The sequence below is a fragment of the Ochotona curzoniae genome, unplaced genomic scaffold, assembly GCF_017591425.1.
Source record: "Ochotona curzoniae isolate NIBS_2020 unplaced genomic scaffold, NIBS_Ocur_1.0 contig_1014, whole genome shotgun sequence".
In the NCBI taxonomy this organism is placed as follows: Eukaryota; Metazoa; Chordata; class Mammalia; order Lagomorpha; family Ochotonidae; genus Ochotona; species Ochotona curzoniae.
In genome coordinates, this window is record NW_024464920.1 from 2,518,859 (window position 1) to 2,539,051 (window position 20,193).

Genomic DNA, 20,193 nt, shown 5'->3' on the forward strand with positions numbered 1-20,193 from the left:
TGAGCCAGCAATGCTGCCTGCCAGGGTCTGTGTTAGCAGGAAGCTGGTCACGAGCTGGGAACTGGAATCAACTGACTCTCAGATAAGGAACACGGGTGCCTTCAGATGCCAGGACTTCAACTCAAGGTGGGCGCCTCCCAAATCCTGCTCCATCTTCCACTACAGCCAAGGAACTGTAAAACTAGGTGTGTTGGCTACCAAGCCAGCTCAACTCGAGAAGAGAGAGGTTGGATGGCTTGACAAAGATATCAAAAATTTGGTTTTTTTCCCTGAGTGACAACAAACACTTCAAGAGTCTAGGAGGCAACATTGCAAAATCAAGAATCCACACAACACAAAAAAGCAACCCTCTGGGTACCATGCGCTGATGGTTTTCCTGTCTGCTGAAATTGAGAGTGATCCAGAACAAGGGGCCTGGGGCACGGCTTTGCGGCAGGCTGACTCGACACTCAGGGACAACCACATCTCCTTATCAGAGTGACGCTGCCGGCACTCCATCTCCTGTGCTGAGGCATCCTGGGAGACAGCAGAGGCTGGCTCCGCGCTGCCAGACAGGGTTGCTGGCTTTGGCCTGGCCCAACCTGGCTTCAATGAGCATGTGGGAATGAACCAGTGATTCGAAGGTCTCTCTCTTTCAAGCGGAAACACACACGAAAAAGAACACGGTCCCAGAGCCACACTCCTTGAATACAACCCCCAACTCCTCCACTCAGTCCTGAGGTGATCCTGGCAAGGTACCAGCCTCTCCCAATGCCCAAGCTTTCTTGGTTAGTCCCACCAAACCAATGTGGCAATAAGCACTTGATCAGTTAAAAGGTCATCTGATTTCTGACATCACAACTTCTTATCACAGAGTCACTATTTGCACTTCATGGTCACCATCCATAGTCCCTAGGCAAGTTTCTGCAATGGTCCCCGCTCATCCGCTCATTCGCAGCAGCAGCAGTTCTGCCCTGGCCCAAGCAGGGTGGAGGCCCCATGGCAAGGGCAGGCAGAGGGAAAGCAGCCGAGGAAGCTGAGGCATGGGACAGAGACTGCAAACAAAGGGAGAGAAATATGCATACCGCTGTGTTACAGAGAACACCGGGTGTCCAACTCTAAATGTCACTGCTTGGTTTTAGACATGATGCAACATCTCAGAATACACAAGTTGCAGGCAGGTGTGTCGTCTTAGGGACCAAAAACTGTCGAGGAAGAACAGGGAGAGAAAAGACCAAGAGCAAGTAGCACAAAGAGCAGCGACAGATGAAAACCAAAGGCTGGGCCTCCGGCTCTGAGCACCGTCTGCACACAGATGATCCTGTGGTCACTGCTGGCCTTGACTATTGATCAGCTGATATGCAGTCAGTGCAAAATAAAGCTGATCCCTACTATTACGCCTCTGCAAAAAAAAAACAAAAACCACAAAACCCTATGAATGAAGTATCATTGTGTTTTTAAGATCACCCACCCACTGGTTCACTCCTGTCCAATGATTAGCCTCCAAGGCAGGAGCTAAGCCAATCCAAAGACAGGAGCCAGGAGCTTCTTCCAGCCTTCCTGTTTGGTGCAAGGGCCCGAGGACTTAAACCCCTCACCTCTGCCTTCCCAGGCCATTAGCATGGAGCTGAATCAGAAATGGCACTGCGAAGACTCTTAACCCATACGGGGTGCTGGTGCCACAGGCAGAGGCTTAGCACGAAATACCACAGCAACAGCCGCAGGAATGGCAATTCTAGAAAAAATAATAATAATGCACAACTGTAAATTATAAAATGGAAAAATATTCAAGATATGTCAAATACAAAAGCCAAATTGTAGGTTATTAGCATGACATGAACATACTGGGCTATCTGTATTGTGTGAATGGCGCAGGCCAGTTTTCAATGAGGAACTTGGAATGGGATTAGAGGGCAAAAAGAAAAGGTTATTTCTGTCTTCACTTTCTGAATTTATTTTATAAATTACTTTCATATTGAAAAGCTAGTGAAGGGCCGGCGCAATAACATAGCAGTTAAAGGCCTCTCCTTGAACACAACAGGATCCCATATGGGTGCCAGTTTTAATCCCAGCGGCCCTGCTTCCCATCCAGCTCCCTGCTTGTGGCCTGGGAAAGCAGTAAAGGACTGCCCAAAGCCTTGGGACCCTGCACCCATGTGGGAGACCTGGAGGAGGCTCCTGGCTTCAGATTGGCTCAGCTCCAGCCATTGTGGCAGCTTGGGGAGTGAATCATTGGACAGACTGAGGATCTTCCTGTCTCTCCTCCTCTTTGTATATCTGCATTTCAAATTAAAATAAACCTTAAAAAAAAAAAATCCTGTGGGCCCGGCGCGGTGGCGCAAGTGGTTAAGGTCCTCGCCTTGCACGCCCGGGATCCCATATGGGCGCCGGTTCTATCACCGGCAGCCCCGCTTCCCATCCAGCTCCCTGCCTGTGGCCAGGGAAAGCAGTCGAGGACGGCCCAAGGCTTTGGGACCCTGCACCTGTGTGGGAGAACCGGAAGAGGCTCCTGGCTTCAGATCCACATAGTATCGGCCGTTGTGCTCACTTGGGGACTGAATCATCGGATGGAAGATCTTCCTCTCTGTCTTTCCTCTCTGTATATCCGCCTTTCCAGTGAAAAAAAATAATAAAAATAAATCTTTAAAAAAAAAATCCTGTGAGTCTTCCTCTTCGGATTCTTTGTTGGGTCCCCTCCTCCATTTCTCCCACCCCCAAAAAAGAAAAGATAGTTAAATTTGCATTTAGAAGAACCAGCAGGGTGGGTCAATCAGCTAATCCCCCTTGCAAAAGCCAGGATCCTATATGGGTGCTGGTTCATGTCCCAGCAGCTCCAATTCCCTTCCAGCTCCCTGCTTGTGGCCTATCCCAAAGCTTTGGGACCCTGTAGCTGCATGGGCAATTTGGAAAAAGTTCCTGGTTCCTTGGTTCAGATGTGCCCAACTACACCCATCGCAGCCATTTGGGGAGTGAACTGGCAATGGGAAGATCTTTCTCTCTGAATCTTCTTCTCCCTATAAAGATAATTGCCAATAAAAACAAATAAATCTTTAAAAATTTGCATTTATCTAAAAGGATAAACTGAACACAGGAAATTTTTACAAATACACTAAATAATCAAAATGTCCTATGTCCTATCACCATAGTTGGTAATTTTAACCAACTATATAGCTATGGCATAATAAAATTTGGGGAGGAGCCTGAAAGATTTTCTGGTAAATTTAAAAATCTGAAGACTATTCTAAAACAACCATGACTTCAAGCAAGAATCAGCGTATAGGGCCCAGCCAATAACGTAGTGGCTAAAGTTATCACCTTGAAACGTGTCGGGATCCCATACAGGCGCCGCTTCTAATCCCGGCAGCTCCACTTCCCATCCTGCTCCCTGCTTGTGGCCTGGGAAAGCAGTCAAGGACGGCCCAAAGCCTTGGGACCCTGCACCCACATGGGATAACCAGAGGAGGCTCCTGGGTCTGACTTCTGATTGGCTCAGCTCCGGCCACTGCGGTCACTTAGGGAGTGAACCATCGGATGGAAGATCTTCCTCTGTCTTTCCTTCTCTCTGTACATCTTCCTTAACAATAAAAAATACGTAATAAATCTTTAAAAAAAAAAAAAAGAATCAGTGTTTATATAATGAATGGAGTTTTATATATCAAATGGTAAGCCAGGTATCATGGTCACAGAATCAGACAGAACTTAAAACATCTCCTCGTCGTGGTCAGCACTGTAGTTGAGCAGGTAAAGCCACCAGCTGCGACATGCACAGCCCATGTGGCACTGCTCCACTTCTGATCCAGTTCCTTACTATGGCCTGGAAAAGGAGCAAAAGATGGGCCCAAGTGCTTGGGTCCTTGATACCCACGTGGGAAACTTGAATGAACCCGACCTTCGGCCTGGCCTAGCAGTGGCTATTGCAGCCATCTGGGGAACGAACCAACCAATGGATTTGTCTCTCCCTCTCTAACTCTGACTTTCATATAAATAAATACATAAATCCAACCCTCCTACTCTAACCACAGCTGCCTGTGGCAGAGAGGAAAGCTGACTCTGCGGAGGCTGAGAACCGTGCTGGAACACCACACAGCCAGAAACGTCACCTCCAAATGACAGCTGGGAACCGCTCATATATTTTGAGTTGCCCAGGTCAATTTTAAATAAGTCACTGATGTAACCTTTCAGGTCTGAAGCTCTTTCAAACCAAGAAAAATCAGCCATGTTTCAGGTTGATTGCAATTTCATTTTAATCTTTGTATAAAAAATTTTAAATTTCATCAAATGCTGTATATACACACATAGGCACACACACAAATTCAAATGTAACACAGAATCCTTGGATTTTATCCTTGTTCACTTCCACAGACTCTTTGAAGAGATTTCTGGATAAAACTTTCAAGTGAAAACAGAAGATTCCTGGCTACACAGTTATACACACACACACACACCTACACAGCGCACATACAATCATTCTAGGGAAGAACAAAAGCCCATGGTGAGAATGCGAATGGCATGGTGATAAATGTTATAACGCTTAAATAAAACAACACTACAGGAATGAAAGAGCATCCTAAGCCAAGAGAGGATTCTGAGGAGAGGAAAAAAAAAAAAAACCAAGGGATTAGCCTGATTCAATAATACATCGTTTTGAGACTATCATTCAAGAAGAGTGAATTTGGGCTTTACACATAATCCCAAATTTTCCACCCCTCCAAATCCATGATTGTGGCAAGAGAGGACACTTAAAAAGCATCCGCGTCTTCACGATGCTGCACCTGGCGATGTGCGCGGCCAGCTCAGGCGTGCTCTGTCTCCGGCGGCTAACCGCGCACTTCCCGTGCCGTGTTGCCTCGTATTCTTCGGAAGAGGCACAGGAGGAAGCCTCGGTGAGCACAGCCATGAAGGGTGGCCTTGTTGGCGCTGGATGGTGACAAGGCCAGTCAGCCTGGGTGTGGATTTCAGCATCACTCCCTGGCAGCTGCCTGTGCTACAGCATGCTGCGAGGCCACTATGTATCTCCATCGCCTCACCTTCAGTTACGTAAGGGGACAGTATACATAGGGGCTTACGGAAAGGACTAACCAAGACAACCCATTTAAACAATTTCACTTTCTGGCTCTTAGCTAAAATTAGTATTAGTTATAATACTAAAGGGAAATCGAAAGAAAAATGATCTGTTTTTGCTCATCATTGATGAAGTTCTCAAAGCCCAACTGTGGCCAGAAAACAGAGATGCTAGTTTGTTCGAGGCAGAGGAGACTTAGGGCTACTCTTAGCAACACAGGTGGTCATGTTGATATTGGGTAAAAACTGCATGGCTTCAATCACAACGTGTAACATCGTTCCCTCATCGGCATGATGTCCTACATACACCTGAAATGATGTGGAGTTTCTACTGACACTCAACCACAGGTCCAGAAACCGTAACTGGGAGCAGCAGCAGTCTGCTGGGCAGTGATGTGTGTGTACCACAAAGGCTCGGCCCACACCGAGGGCAAGGGCGCTGCCTCGGTGGCACGAGGCTTCCATACACAGGTGGGTGAGCTTCCTGCAGAGTTCCGCTCACACCCATCTCTCAGAGGGCAGTTCTCAGGAGGTGAAGAGAGCAGCAGTCACTGGGCAGAGAACGGCCCCTACTTCAGTATGATGTGATAGCTATCACTGGTTTCTGCTGTAAAGAAAAAAGAGAAAGAGAATCTTCAGTCCAAACCACAGCTGGAAAAACAAACACAGCAGGATTCTTGTAAGAAACAAGCAAGCAAACAAAAGGTAGGATACTGCTTTCTGGGCCAACGTTGAAGCATAGCGGGTAAGGCCACAGTCTGCCATGCCAGGGCATCGGTTCACGTCTCAGCTGCTCTCCTTTCAGCCCCGCCTCCTGCTAGTGCACCTGGGAAAGCAATGGAGGATGGTCCAAGTGCTCCCACGGGCTGGCAGAGCCATCCATGTACACAACGGGCTGGCTCCTGCTGTGAGCCTGGCCCAGCCCTGGCTGTTGGGGCCAGCACATGGAAAAACCCTCCCTCTGTATCTCCTCAAGAAAGAAATCTTTTTAAAAATTGTAAAATAGCTTTCTTTTTCACATTTTTGTTTATTTTCATTTTATTTCCTTTTTTTTTAAAGATTTATTTTATTTTTATTGCAAAGTCAGATATATATATATAAAGAGGAGACACAAAGAGAAAGATCTTCCATCCATCCAATGATTCACTCCCCAAGTGACCACAACAGCCGGTACTATGCCGATTCAAAGCCAGGAGCCAGGAACTTCCTCCAGGTCTCCCACGTGGATGCAGGTCCCAGGGTCTTGGGCTGTCCTTGACTGCTTTCCCAGGCCACAAGGAGGGAGCTGGATGGGAAGTGGGGCTGCCGGGATTACAACGGTGCCCATATGGGATCCAAGAGGGTTCAAGGCAAGGACTTTAGCTGCTATGCTACCTTGCCAAGCCCTATTTTCATTTTATTTCAAAGACAGTTGGAGAAATATCTTTCATCTGCTGGTTTACTCCCCATATGCCTGCAACAACCAGGACTTGGTGAACCCAAAGCAAAAAGCTCAGAATTACACCTGGTTCTGTCAGCCTTGCAGGGTACAACAGCAGCAGGAAGCTCTATTAGAAGAACAGCCAAGGTTCAACTTAACCCCTGCACCACCCACCCTCCCCAAACAGTACATTTTTATGTTTTAAGATTTGTTTATTTTTATTGGAAAGACATATTTACATAGAGAAGGATAGACAGGAAGATCTTCCATCTGCTTGTTCACTCCCCAAGTGGCCCCAACAGCCAGAGCTGAGCCAGTCTGAAGCCAGGAGCCAGGAGCCTCCTCCAGGTCTCCCATATGGCTGCAGGGTCTCAAGGCTTTGGGCCATCCTTGACCACTTTCCTAAGCCAAAAGCAGGTGGATGGGAAGTGGACCAGCCAGGACACAAACCAGCAACCATAGGGGAAGGATTAGCTAATTAAGCCATTTTGGCAGGCCCCAGTATACTTATTAATTAGAAATGAATGCTGGGCTTAACCATGGCTTCAACTAAAACTTCTAACTATTTATTTATTTAACAGGCAGAAGGGTAGTGAGCTCCAATCCGTTGGCGAAGCAACAGCTGAAGACCTTAAGTTAGGAGCCAGACCTCAAGCCAGGCCCTCAGGAAGCCAGTTACTTGGGCATCATCGCTGCCTCTCGGGTGATCGGAAGCAGAAGGTGGAGTGAAGAGCTGGAGCCAGAGATCAAATCTAATGCACTCAAATGCAGAGATATGGGATGTAGAAGTCCTACGCAGTGTCTTAACTCTAGGCCAAACGCCCATCACTCAGAGTGGTACAAAAACAGTACGTATCCAGTGGCATCCCCACTTCAAATTTTGATCTGTTCCTGAGCTGGCATTACACACTGCAGTCTTCTCCAATGAGGACAGGCAGAGTGAGCTGTAACTCAGCAGCCACAGGGTCCCAGGGGTGCACAACTGACACTGCAGTATACTGTGCTGCCAAGCACTGATATTCTCCAGGTTAGGTGTATTAAAAGCATTTTTAACTGAAGGATGGATTTAACAAGACACAACTTCACAGAAACTCGGGAGTATCTGTAACAAACACACCTTAGAGAAGGCGCTGTGCTCCAGAGAATTAGGGAGCTGGCATTGTGGCGTGACAAGCTAATCCTTTACCTACAGCACTGGCATCCCATATGGGCACTGATCTAGTCCCAGCTGCTCCACTTCCAATCCAGCTCCCTGCTACTGGCCCAGGAAAGCAGCAGAGACCACACCAACATAACAGACCCAGAAGAAGCCCCTGGCTTCAGATTGGCTCAACTTCAGCCACTGCAGCCATTTGGAGAGTGAACCAGGGGATGGAAGATCTCTTCATTCTGTTACCTTTAAATCTGTCTATAAATAAAAATAAGTAAAACTGGAAAAAAAAATAAGTTGCAGCTTGGAATGCTTATCTACCATACCACAGGGCCAACTGAAGTCCCAGTCTCTCACTTCTAATGCAGCTTCCTGCTCAGCGCTCTCAGGAGGCGCAGCAGCTGGATCAGAGGTGCTTGGGAGACCGGGGTGCAGGTTCAGGCTCAGGATTGGGCATGGCCCAGCCCACTGGATGCTGCAGATACCCAAGAAGTGACCCAGCAGATGGAACATCTATCTCTATGTCTCTCAAAATGTGTCACTCCACTTTCCAAGAAGATGATCTATTTAAGATCTATTTAAGATCTATTTACTTAAATGGACAGAGGTAGAGACAGAGTGAGATTCCATCCTTTTGTTCACTCCCCAGATGGCCACAACAAACAGGGCTGGACCAGGCAGAAACCACAAACTTCATTCAGGTCACCCACATGAATGGCAGGGGCCCAAATATTTGGGATATCTTCCAATACTTTTCCCCATTAGTAGGGAGCTAGCCAGCAACCATATGGGCAGCAGCTTAACCTGCGTTGCCACAACACCTGCCCCATAAATACACATTTTTTTAAATGCCCATTTTTCCTCATTTGCCAACACAGGATGGAGAGAATGGCAGAGTCATCAGGTATACTCTGTCTATAGGAGGCTAATTCTGAGAAAGGAATCATCTTTTTTAACATTTACTTTATCCCTTCTATATCCTCAAAGAAGTATAAAAAGTTTGTTTAAAAAAAAAAATTGACCCAGTGTGATAGCCTGGTGACTAAATCCTTGCTTTGCATGGGCCAGGATCCCATATAGGCGCCAGTTCAAGTCCTGGCAAAGCTATTTCCATCCAGCTCCTGCTTGTGGCCTGAGAAAGCAGTCAAGGACAGCCCAAAGCCTTGGGACCTTGCACCTGTGTGGGAGGCCCGGAAAGCTCCTGGCTCCTGGCTTTAGATCAGCTTAGCTCTATACACTGAGGCTCCTTGAGGGGATGAGCCAGTGGATGGAGGATCTTTCTCTGTCTCTTCATTGTAAATCTGACTTTCCCACAAAAATGAAGAAATCTTTAAAAACAAAAAAGGCATTTATTTGCAAGACAGAACAAGAGACACACACAGAGAAAGACTTCTTCTACCCACTCTTGAAATGCCGACCACAGGCAAGATGGGGCCAGTCTAAAGACAGGAGCCTGGTACCAATGAGGCATCCCGTGTGGGCACCTGAGCCACCTCTGACAGGCAGCAGGGGTTGAGGGTGGCAGGGGGTGGGCTTGGGAACAAGGCAGAAGGATGAATCGCCCACTCCCATGCAGGGCTGGGCTGGGCAAAGTCAAACCCAGAAACCCAATCCAGGTTTCCCTCATGGATGCTAAGAACCAAATACTCAAGCATCCCTGCTCTCTCTCACAACCTGCACTGGCAAGAAGCTCCGATGCAGACACAGACCTCAAAAGCAGTGCGTTCTAACCGCTGTCAAATGCCGCCCCTAACAAAACACTGTTCACGTTCTTAAAGACCATGGTCACTATTTTATTACCTTTCATTGTGTCCAGGATAAAACAGGCTTCTTCCTGAAAGTTCTGTATCATCTGAAAAAAACAAGAAAATCTGCTGTTCATTAAATACTTTTGGTATTTTGCAACATTACGATGGAACATGACCCCTCCCAAGGCTGATCCCATCTCCAGGAAGGTTCGCAGGAGGCTCTGCAGGGCACAGGAATAGCTTATGAATATGCATGAAATGATACACACTTCCTCCTCCCAATTTCGAAAGCCTGCTTCACATGCTTGTGTTCTTTTTCCCTTCTCCTAAAAAGTTTGGACCTCTAACTTTCAAAACACAGAACCATCTAGAACAGTGATTTAAAAAATGGAGTGTGCATTCCCTTGGGTTAATTAAGATTTCCGAAGGGGGGACCTGGCGCTGTGGCCTAGTGGCTAAAATCTTTGCCTTGAATGCGCCAGGATCACATATGGGCACAGGTTCTAATCCCAGCTGCTCCACTTTCCATCCAGCTCCCTGCTTGTGGCCTGGGAAAGCAGTAGAGGATGGCTCAAGTTCTTGGGACCCTGCACCCGCATGGGAGACCCGGAAGAGCTCCTGCTTCCTGGCTTCAGATCAGCACAGCACCAGCCGTTGCAGCTGCTTGGGGAGTGAATCATCAGACGGAAGATCTTCCTCTCTGTCTCTCCTGCTCTGTCTGTATATCTGACTTTGCAATAAAAATAAGTAAATCTTAAAAAAAAAAAAAAGAAAGAAAGAAATTATGGGAAAATAAAACTTTAAGGGGAATACAAAAGTAAATACGGATTCAGGACAACAGAAGAATTATATAAAAATTCTGTTATAACCACATAGACTTTTTAAAATGGATAATGGTAGTACTTAGGTTAGGTGGAAAACAATTTAAAAAGTGATGTACCGTTCACTTTTTCCTGTCATCCATTTCCAGAAATGCCATCTTCTAAAACAGTTAAGCTTTTAACAAAAAATTTTAAGTCAACCTAAAATTGTGTAAAGACATACACGGTTTTAAAAATTATTTAGGAGATGAGCAAGCAAAAAGGTTTGAAACAGTCTGTCCAGGAAACAGCTCTGTTCCAGAAGAACCGACCTGGCTTCTATTACACACGCCAACAAACTGTCATGTGGCAGTTCAGCTGCACTGGGACATCTACCTCGTCACTGATGAGCACGTGGATTCCTGTCGGCCCCTGCTTGTAAATCTGGCTGATCTGGCGTGGGGAAATGCTGAAAAGTTGAGCAATTTTCTCTGTCAATTCAACAGCTGTCAGTTCTTCCAGGTAGATGGCATGATACACTGCAGAAGAGAGAAACAGCAGCGATCAGTACAAAAACCCACCTGCTCTACAGGTGACGCCCTGGCCAGGCAGGCCCGCTCTCCTGCACCTGAGAACCCGGCTGCTCTGAGTGCTGCCGGCTGCGGCACCTGAGTAAGTTCTTCCAAACTCTTAGGCCTCATTTTCTTCACCACAATGCTAACACAACAGGAAACCCTACTGTAAAGAGCGGCTGCTCGCTGTCAACAGTAAAGCACCAACAAAGTATTAACACGAGCATCTTTTTTGTTATTACTAATTTGACAAGCAGACACAGACAGACAGGAGCTCCCAATGCCTGCGAGCCGAGAACTTAACCCAGGTCTCCATGTTCGAGGCAAGTAGCCAATCACTTGAGGTAACGTAGCTGCCTTCCATGCATGAGCAAGGCGCTGGACCCAAGAGCTGAAGGTGGGGACTGAACCCGGCTCTTCTGATTGGGACGTGGGCCTCTGAACCGCCAAGGCCAAATGCCCACTCGGCGCCTGGCATGTCTGAAGAGTTCAAGAATTAGCAACTACCACTACTTCTAGCAAATGCTGGGTACTTTCCCATCACACGTGACTCTCATTCTGGGGTGTCCAAAAGGACCTACCGAAGAAGGTGCCGTTGGAGTCTGCATCCTCGTGCTTCTGCTGCTGTTGCTGCTGCTCCCTCAACTGCAGCGACTCCTGACACACATAGATGGTTAACCTTGGACGTACCATCCTATAGGGGGGAAAAGCGCTGTTAGTCTCTGGCAACTTTTTAAAAGCACGTTTTCAGGGAAAATCTGCACTTTCATTTTAATAGTGTGGAGTGGGGTTGAAGACTGGCAGCTCATTTCCCATGTTTTATTAGCTCCCTGGAGGTGAATGGGTTCTTGTTTCTTAAGTAGAACTGGTTCGCACAGGAGGCATCATAAAAACCTTTAAACTTTTGGCTTTCCTTAAAAACTGAGAGCTGGCAATGTGAGGCCACCATACTCACATGAAAACAATCACATGTTCTCCTTGCACCCCAGACTTGACTGTCATTTACATTAGCTATCTGGCCTCTGCAGTCATCTGAATATGCGATAGGTTATGATTTGGACATTAGCTTGATGCTGTCCCCTAAGTCTTATTTTAATGGCAATAAGAGGATGGAAATGTAATCCAGTTATAGTGCTACAGGCAGGGTCTTTGGGGGAGACTGGATTAGACTGGGCTTTTAGTGTTGAGCCCCCACAATTCAATTCTGCTGGCTTCAGAAGAGACAGACACAGGTGAACGAATGTGCTGCCTGCTGTATCTTACCACGTCATGCCCCATGCCACCCTGAAGCTCATGCTGGCAGGAACCCCGCCACCAGGGGCTGGGCAAGAGAGGTCTGCCTCATCTGGCACTGTGAATGACCAGTACTGTGAGCTAAAGAAGATTTTTTTTTACTGTAAATCATGTGCCTCGGGCACTTTGCTATAGTAACAAAAGATGTCTGCTACATGACCTGTCGGGTAAAGGCTAGAAACACGCAAGGTGTATAAAGCACTGTTTCATGGGTCAGACTTAGAACATGGATTTAAAACATAAACATAACAAACTAGAACATCTTAGTTACCATTCCCTTCTCCTAAACGGCTTATATACTCTTCCTATTCCTTCTACTTGTCAGAGACCTTAAATGATCTTTTGATCTGGGCATCTTAGTCCTTCCTATTTATAAACTCTTTTGATAGTAGTCTTCAAAATCAAAGAACTATTTTTTTCCTTCCCAAGTCAACAACTCCCATATTACACTTCTTTTTCAAAATTCTCCAACATTCCAGTGATTCTGATGTAATATCCTTCGAGACACAAACACTTCAACACGCTGTATTACAGTCACTGATTTGGTTGTCACCAAAAACCTATGTGCTTTTTCCATCAATATTATATGAGCTATTCAAAACTGTACATCCTAAAAAGGACCAAGAATTAAAAAGCAGACATAAGTAATTCCTAGCCAAACTTAAAAAAAAAAAAACTTGATTTGGTGCCTTTATCTTACTTTTGCTTCGTTTTCCTTCAAAACACAGCACTATGCAAAGTCCTGTTCAGATCTCTACCTCGCTCCACTAAAACCTCCACTCCACAGCACGGGGTGCCCTGTGTTTTCCTATGTCTCCAGGACCCACAAGAGTGCCTGGCTCATGATAAAGCCGATGCATACTTGTCAGATGAAAAAACTTCCTTGGGAGTAATAAATGAGCCATCATAGGGAATTTGCTGGACCAAACGTAAGAAAAGGTATTTTTCATCTTTGTTAGGTACATGGCAGGCAATAAAGGAAATACTTTCCCAAGATGTATGTAACTGTGCAGAGCACAACAAAGAATCCCTGATCCTAAATCCACTGGAAATTCAATCTCGGTGATATTTTAACACTAATTACATACCGGCCTTTTAATGCATTAAAAAGTCTGATTCCATCTGCAGGGCCACAAATTTGAATCACATCATCTCTAGTTAGTTTCAGTAAATCTGCCCCTGGAATAAATACAGGAAAATGAGTAACAGACTCAAAAGATCCCCCTTGCTACTAATGACTATTAAAAGGGGCCCTATTACAGGGACACTTCATTAGCCATACGCTAGAGTCCACACTCTCACACAGCATGTAAGACCCTTCACGACCTGGCCCCCACCTCTTCTGTGCAATAACCCCTATGCTTTCATCACACGGATGATGTCTCGTGGGCAAGATGTGCCTCCTGCCGGAAGTATGTCCCTTCTGATCGGCCCACTCCTCACCCTCAGAGGCTCCTACCACCAGGGAATACCTCACTCCATACACCATGAACCATCACATCATGGGTTCTCTCCCTTTTTCACAGGGCTATATTTTGATTTCTTCTTTGTGTGTGCGCACACACGTCAGATGTGGGGTGAGGGTGGGAATATCACATGATAAATGAACTGCTGGATCAAGAAGTAGGTATGCTTTATTCATTATATATTCCTACTACACTGGGAATAAAGATGTGCAATAAAAATGGGTTTCATAAGTAAAATACAATATAGTGACACCAACGGGAAAACTTCAGGATAAAATATTATATGGAATACACACTGCAAAAACTGTATCAAGGTCCAGTGCAGTAGCCTAATGGCTAAAATCCTCATCTTACATATGCTGGGATCCCATATGCTGTAATTCCTATCCCAGCTGCTCCACCTCCCATCCAGCTTCCTGCTTGTGGCCTGGGAAAGCAACCGAGGACGGCCCAACCAAAGCCTTGGGACCCTGCACTCATATGGGAGACCTGAAGAAGGCTCGTGGCTCCTGGTTTCAGATTGGCTCAGCTCCAATCATTGCGGCCACTGGGGGAGTGAACCAGCAGATGGAAGAACTTTCTCTCTGTATTTCCTTCTCTCTATAAATCTCCCTTTCCAATAATAAAGAAATCAAATTAAAAAAAAAAAAAAACTTTATGAAGGCCAACGATATAGCATGATAGGCCAAGCCTGTCTGTAGCACTGGCATTCCACGTAGGTGCCAGTTTGAATCCAGGCTGCTCTACTTCTGATCTAGCTCCCCGATCACGCCCTAGGAAAGCAACGGAGGATGACTCTAGTGCTTGGAACCTGCATCACATGAGAGAACCAGAAAAAGCTCCTGGCTCCTGGTTTTGGATCGGCTCAGCTCCAGCCACTGCAGCCATCTGGGGAGTGAACCAGCATATGAAAAATATGCGATGGTCTCTCCTCTCTTTAACTTTACCTTTCAAATAAAACCAAATATTTTTCTAAACAATACTGTATGGTGTAAACATTTAAAAATAAGCAGAGTGCTTTAAAGTATTTCACAGCATAGTCACAGTTAATGAGAAAACCTGAAAGGCCCTAAAATTTAATTTCATTAGAAAAATGCACTAAGACCATAAGACATATACACATACACCCGCAGAGCCGTGTATACCAGGAGGCTGTAGGATGCAAAAAGATCCCATGCTGGGAAAAATGAAAGATGCCAATTCACCTGAGAAGTTTGTGAAAAGCCTGGAGAATGTAGAAAAACGATTTCGATGCAACCACTGCTGAGCTTCCTGAGGTGTGGTTGTTGGCAAGAGGTTCTGAAAGGCAGGAAGCATTTGGGTTAACTAAATCGATTCATCTCCCCCGGTAACACACATCTTCAAACCCTCAAGTGCTTCCTGACTCAGACAGGCCGAGCTGGCCTCATCACGCTAACCTTCTCCTCGCCTGGGAAACACACCCATGGCGCTTCCCCCGTCATCTCGCTGCAAGGCTCCTCCGGTGCAAGGGTCCTGCAGGACCCCGTTCCTCACAAAGTACCTGGCTCACGGTCAGACTTCAGGGATTGTCTCAGCACTGAGTGAATAACACTCCCTAAAACTTGGGGGCGTTTCTACTCAGCACACAGCACACATAACAAACACTGAGCTTTCTACTTACATCTGTCACTGGGGGCGGTGGTTCTGGCTGGTGGTTTGGGGAACCATTTCTAAAGAAACATCAAAAAGCAGAGGGTGAGTCCACGACATACAGTAAGGTCCGGTATCTTGTTCATGGTCTTCACAATAAGCCTTCAGCTAGAGATTTAAAACAATCTGTGTTCTCCCATAAAATATTCTCATTCTTTGACTCAATATTTCAATTTTCTGTTACTAAGCTCTTAACAGGAAAAGAGAAGAATCTGTTATTTAAAAACATCTTTCAAGAAGGAAATTTTTTTTAAAAATCTAAATTTCAATTAGGACAAGTGAAACAACTTAATAAATGTATTAAAATGAAAAATATCAGGATAGAAAAACATTTCAATATATTACTACTGTATTTAATACATAAAAAGATATATACTAACATTCACAGGAAACACTGGAAGAAAAATGTATGGGAGCCAACACTGTGGCATAGCACGTAAAGCTGACACCTGCATTCTGGCACCCAATGTGGGTGCCGGTTCGAGTCCTGGCTGCTCCACTTCTGGCCCAGCTCCACACTAACGTGTCACAAAAAGCAACAGAGGACCGCTCAAATGCTTGGTCCCTAGCATCCACGAGGCACATGCAGAAAGGGCCCCTGGCTTCTGGCATCTGAGGAGTAAACTAATGAATGGAAGCTTTTCGCTGTCTGACTCTTTCTCTGCCTCTGCCACCATGCTGCCTTTCAAAAAAAAGAAATCTCTAAAAATGTATGCAATACAACCTGATCATAGATGTCTATCATGAAAAAATTACTTTTCAAACATTTATTTTTATTGGAGAGGCAGAAATATGGAGAGACAGAAAGGAAGATCTTCCATCCTCTGATTCCCCAACTGGCCACAACGGCCAGAGTGGCGTGAATCCGAAGCTAGGAGCCAAGAGCTTCTTCTGGGTCCCTCACACAAGTGCAGGGTCCCAAGGTTGTGGGCCGTCCTCGACTGCTTTCCCAGGCCACAGGCAGGGAGCTGGATGGGAAGCTGGGCAGCTGGGACATGAACAGACGCCCATATGTGATTCTGGTGCGTAAAGGACTTTAGCCACTAGTCTACCATGCCATGCTTGGAAATTTATTTCTTTTTTTTTTTTTAAAGATTTATTTTTATTATTTTTTATTGGAAAGGCGGATATACAGAGAGGAGAGACAGAGAGGAAGATCTTCCGTCCGATGATTCACTCCCCAAGTGAGCGCAACGGGCCGATACTATGCCGATCCGAAGCCAGGAGCCTCTTCCGGATCTCCCACGCGGGTGCAGGTTCCCAAAGCCTTGGGCTGTCCTCGACTGCTTTCCCAGGCCACAGGCAGGGAGCTGGAAGGGAAGCGGGGCTGCCGGGATTAGAACCGGCGCCCATATGGGATCCCGGGCGTGCAAGGCGAGGACTTAACCACTTGCGCCACCGCGCCGGGCCCTGGAAATTTATTTCTAAAGCACCTTAAAAAAGTTAGTGCTGTCTACATTATGATCCAACTACTATTTCCACTCTGTGTTTTTCTCTACATTTTCAACTGTCTATGGACTGTCCCCCCTTCCCTAATGCTTACTCTTATAGGAGAAAAGTTAGCCCAATAAAGAAGTAGTTGGAAAGAGAAGAGAAAACTTAAAAACCATATATAGGCCTGACACGGAAGCCTAATGGCCAAAGTCCTCACCTTGAACGTGCCGGAATCTCATATGGACACTGGTTCTATAGAACACCCTAGCGGCCCCACTTCCTATCCATCCAACTGCTTGTGGCCTGGGAAAGCAGTAGAGGCCAGCTCAAAGCCTTAGGACCCTGCATCCGTGTGGGAGACCCAGAAGAAGCTCCTGGCTTCAGTTGGGCTCAGCCCCAGCCATTGCTGCCACTTGCGCAGTGAACCAGCAGACAAACAACATTTCTCTCTCTCTCTCCTTCTGTCTGTAAAATCTGACTTTCCAAAACAAATAAATACCAAAATAAAAACTTCATATAATACTTAAAAGTGCCTGTAAAACTACATTATCCATGTAGATGGTATAAGAGAATTTTTCTTTCGAAAAAGATCATTTTCCATTTTTAAGCTTTTAGATGCATAATTCAAATCTGGTACTCAATCCTAGTGATGAACTTACCTCAGCGCCTGAGTTACACATATTTCTTTTCAAATTAACATTTATTTTTATTCTTAATTGATGTTTTTCATTAACTCCTTTAAAAAAGCAGGTCAAAACATCAATCCCAGGGGCCTGGCACCATGGCCTAGCAGCTAAAATCCTCACCTTGAACGCGCTGGGATCCCATATGGGCGCCGGTTCTAATCCCGGCAGCTCCACTTCCCATCCTGCTCCCTGCTTGTGGCCTGGGAAAGCAGTCAAGGACGGCCAAAAACCTTGGGACCCTGCACCTGTGTGGGAGACCAGGAGGAAGTTCCTGGCTCCTGGCTCCAGGTCAGCACAACACCAGTTGTTGTGCTCATTTGGGGAGTGAATCATCGGACAGAAGAGCTTCCTCTCTGTATATCTGACTTTGTAATGAGAATAAAATAAATCCTCATAAAAAAAAATTCCAAGTAAATGCAAAAAAACATTACAACTAAACAGCCTATTCATACAATGACCACTTATTTCAGATTTCAATATGGTTATGCAGGTAGTACTGTGAGAACTTTTTGTTTTTTTGGTTCTTTAAGATATTTACTGGAAAGGCAGTTAAGAGAGGCAGACAGAGGTAGGGCAAACAGGAAGTGAGATCCTCCATTTGCCAGCCAACTCCCTAAAAACCACAGTGGCTGAGACTGGACCAAGCTGAACTCAGGATATCCCCAGTGGGTGGCAGAGGTTGAAGCACGTGGACCAGCCTCCCAGGCATACCAGCAGGGAGTGGACTGCAAGTGGAACAACCAGGATGCTGGCTTTATAGGCAGGAACTCAACCTACTGTGCCACAACACCAGCCCTGAGACAAAATTTCTGGCTACAATGGGTGCCCATACCAACATTAAAAGAAAACAAAGCATGAAATGCATTCCATAAATAACTCTAAAACATCATCATCTTCAACATTCTTTTCCCAATAATTAAAAAAATCCATAATAATTATGAGTTAGGAGCATTTTTTTTTTAAAGATTTACTAATTTTTCTCAAAAGGCAGATTTGCAGAGAGAAAGAGAAACAGAAAATCTTCCGTCTGCTGGTTCACTCCTCAAACGACTGCAATGGTTGGAGCTGAGCCAACACAACATCAGGAGCCAGGAGCTATTTCCAGGTCTCCCACGCAGGTACAGGGTCCCAAGGCTTTGGGCCACCCTCTACTGCTTTCCAAGATCACAAGCAGGGAGCTGGATGGGAAGTGGAGCAGCCAGGACACAAACCAGTACAGATATGGGATCACAGCATTTGTAGGCAGAGGATTAGCCAACTGCGCTATTGCACTAGCCCTGTTAGGAGCATTTTTGTTTAAAAGGCATACTTATTTTCATTGGAAAGTCAGATATACAGAGAGGAGAGACATAGAGTCCTCCACCTGGTGATTCACTCCCCAAGTGACCACAATGTTCATAGCAGAGCCAATCTGAAGCCATGAGCCCAGAGCTTCTGGGTCTCCCACGCGGGTGCAGGGTCCCAAGGCTTTGGGCTGTCCTCAACTGCTTTCCTAGGCCACAAGCAGTTGGATGGCAAGTGGAGCAGCCAGGATTAGGACCGGTACCCACATGGGATCCTGGCACATGCACGAAGAAGACCTAAGCCACTAGGCTCTGCGCTGGGCCCTGCAGGAATATTTTTAACATATAAAAAGATGTTAGTGATTGCACAATTGTCCTTGTAATTCATAGAGACGACTCTGCTGTAAGATGATGAAGAACCACAGCAGAGCAGTCATACAGAGCAGTAAGCATCCTGAAACACTGGAGACTGACCAACAATGTTCTGTGGAAGCAGGATGCGGGAGGGAAGAGAAGCTAGGGAACGCGTGCCCATCTGGGTCTCAGCAACTCCACTTCTGATCCAGCTCTCTGTAATGCACCCAGGACAGCAGCAAAGCACTGTCCAAACGCCTGGGCTCCTGCACTCATGCAGAATACCAAGGAGCTCCTGGCTCCTGGCTCCAGCCCAGCACAGACCTAGGCCCTACTGCCATTTCCAGAGTGAACCAACAGATCAAAGAGCTTAATTCTAGCTCTGTCTTCCAATAAAGAAATAAATAAAATCTAACAATAATGTTTTTCTCAAAAGGTCAGTTTCTTTTGAAGGTAAAACAAATTTTAGGTTATTTATAAATCCACTAAAGACTGACCAAATGCACGTGCTGTTTCATCTGGAAAGACCCTGTTAATGGAAAGGTAATGAGAGAACACATAATACAGGCTAATTTATTTCCCAGACTTACCCTTCCCCAAGAGAAAAGCTGCTGTGGGAGCTGTTGAAGCCAGGGGACGGGGAGTTATTGACGTACGTGATCTCGGGCCACGGAGAACACTAAAAGGAAAAGAGGACTTGAGGCACGGAAAAGCACACTTGCCCCTGGGTTCCCTTGAACCCCACTGCAACTGTAACATGTCTTGGTCAGTTACCCTTCATGCCAGCAGCAAGACAGGGCAACACTCATGGGCAGCTAACTCTGCCCAGGCTGGAAAGACTACACAGTGGGACCGCACAGAGACAATGATTTACCTCCGTGAGGATGGTGGTCTCGTAGGAAGGCTGGTATTTCTCCTTCTCATGGGGTGTCCGTTTCTCCATTTTTTCTCTATCTGTTTTTTGCTTTCTGTCTGCTCCTTTGGGCTGAAACGAGAAAGATTTTGTTTTGAACCTAACTACTCACCCTTAGATCCAAAAATATTACTTCTAAAAATGGAAATGCATTCATCCCTCCGTATCCATGAAGGATTAGTTCCAGTTCACACATGCACCCCCACACCAAAATCTGCACTGCCTGACTTCCTTCTCTAACACGATGGAATATTTACATATCACGCAGTACATCTTCCCATACATTTTAAACCAGCTCTAGGTAATTTGTAATTCATAGCCAAAGGAGAATGGTATTTAAAGGACTGTTGCCTTATTTACACA

The 20,193-nt window shown here is 45.9% G+C and overlaps 1 protein-coding gene across 4 annotated transcripts in view; it reads right to left on the minus strand.

Moving 5' to 3' along the window:
- Nucleotides 1-4,378: 4,378 nt before the first annotated feature.
- TFCP2 (transcription factor CP2) overlaps nt 4,379-20,193 on the minus strand; it is a 67,488-nt gene continuing 51,673 nt past the window's right edge. For 2 of the 4 annotated variants that reach the window (XM_040979211.1, XM_040979209.1), the window contains 9 exons: nt 19,792-19,902; nt 19,508-19,596; nt 15,132-15,180; nt 14,695-14,788; nt 13,112-13,202; nt 11,312-11,424; nt 10,555-10,697; nt 9,411-9,462; nt 4,379-5,644 (listed from right to left, as the gene is read on the minus strand). In XM_040979211.1, coding sequence (XP_040835145.1) covers nt 5,610-5,644; nt 9,411-9,462; nt 10,555-10,697; nt 11,312-11,424; nt 13,112-13,202; nt 14,695-14,788; nt 15,132-15,180; nt 19,508-19,596; nt 19,792-19,902 — 777 coding nt within the window. In that variant the 3' untranslated portion in view covers nt 4,379-5,609. Of the gene's footprint in view, nt 5,648-9,410; nt 9,463-10,554; nt 10,698-11,311; nt 11,425-13,111; nt 13,203-14,694; nt 14,789-15,131; nt 15,181-19,507; nt 19,597-19,791; nt 19,903-20,193 lie in introns of all 4 variants that reach the window. The other 2 variants (XM_040979207.1, XM_040979198.1) reach the window with 2 other exon arrangements.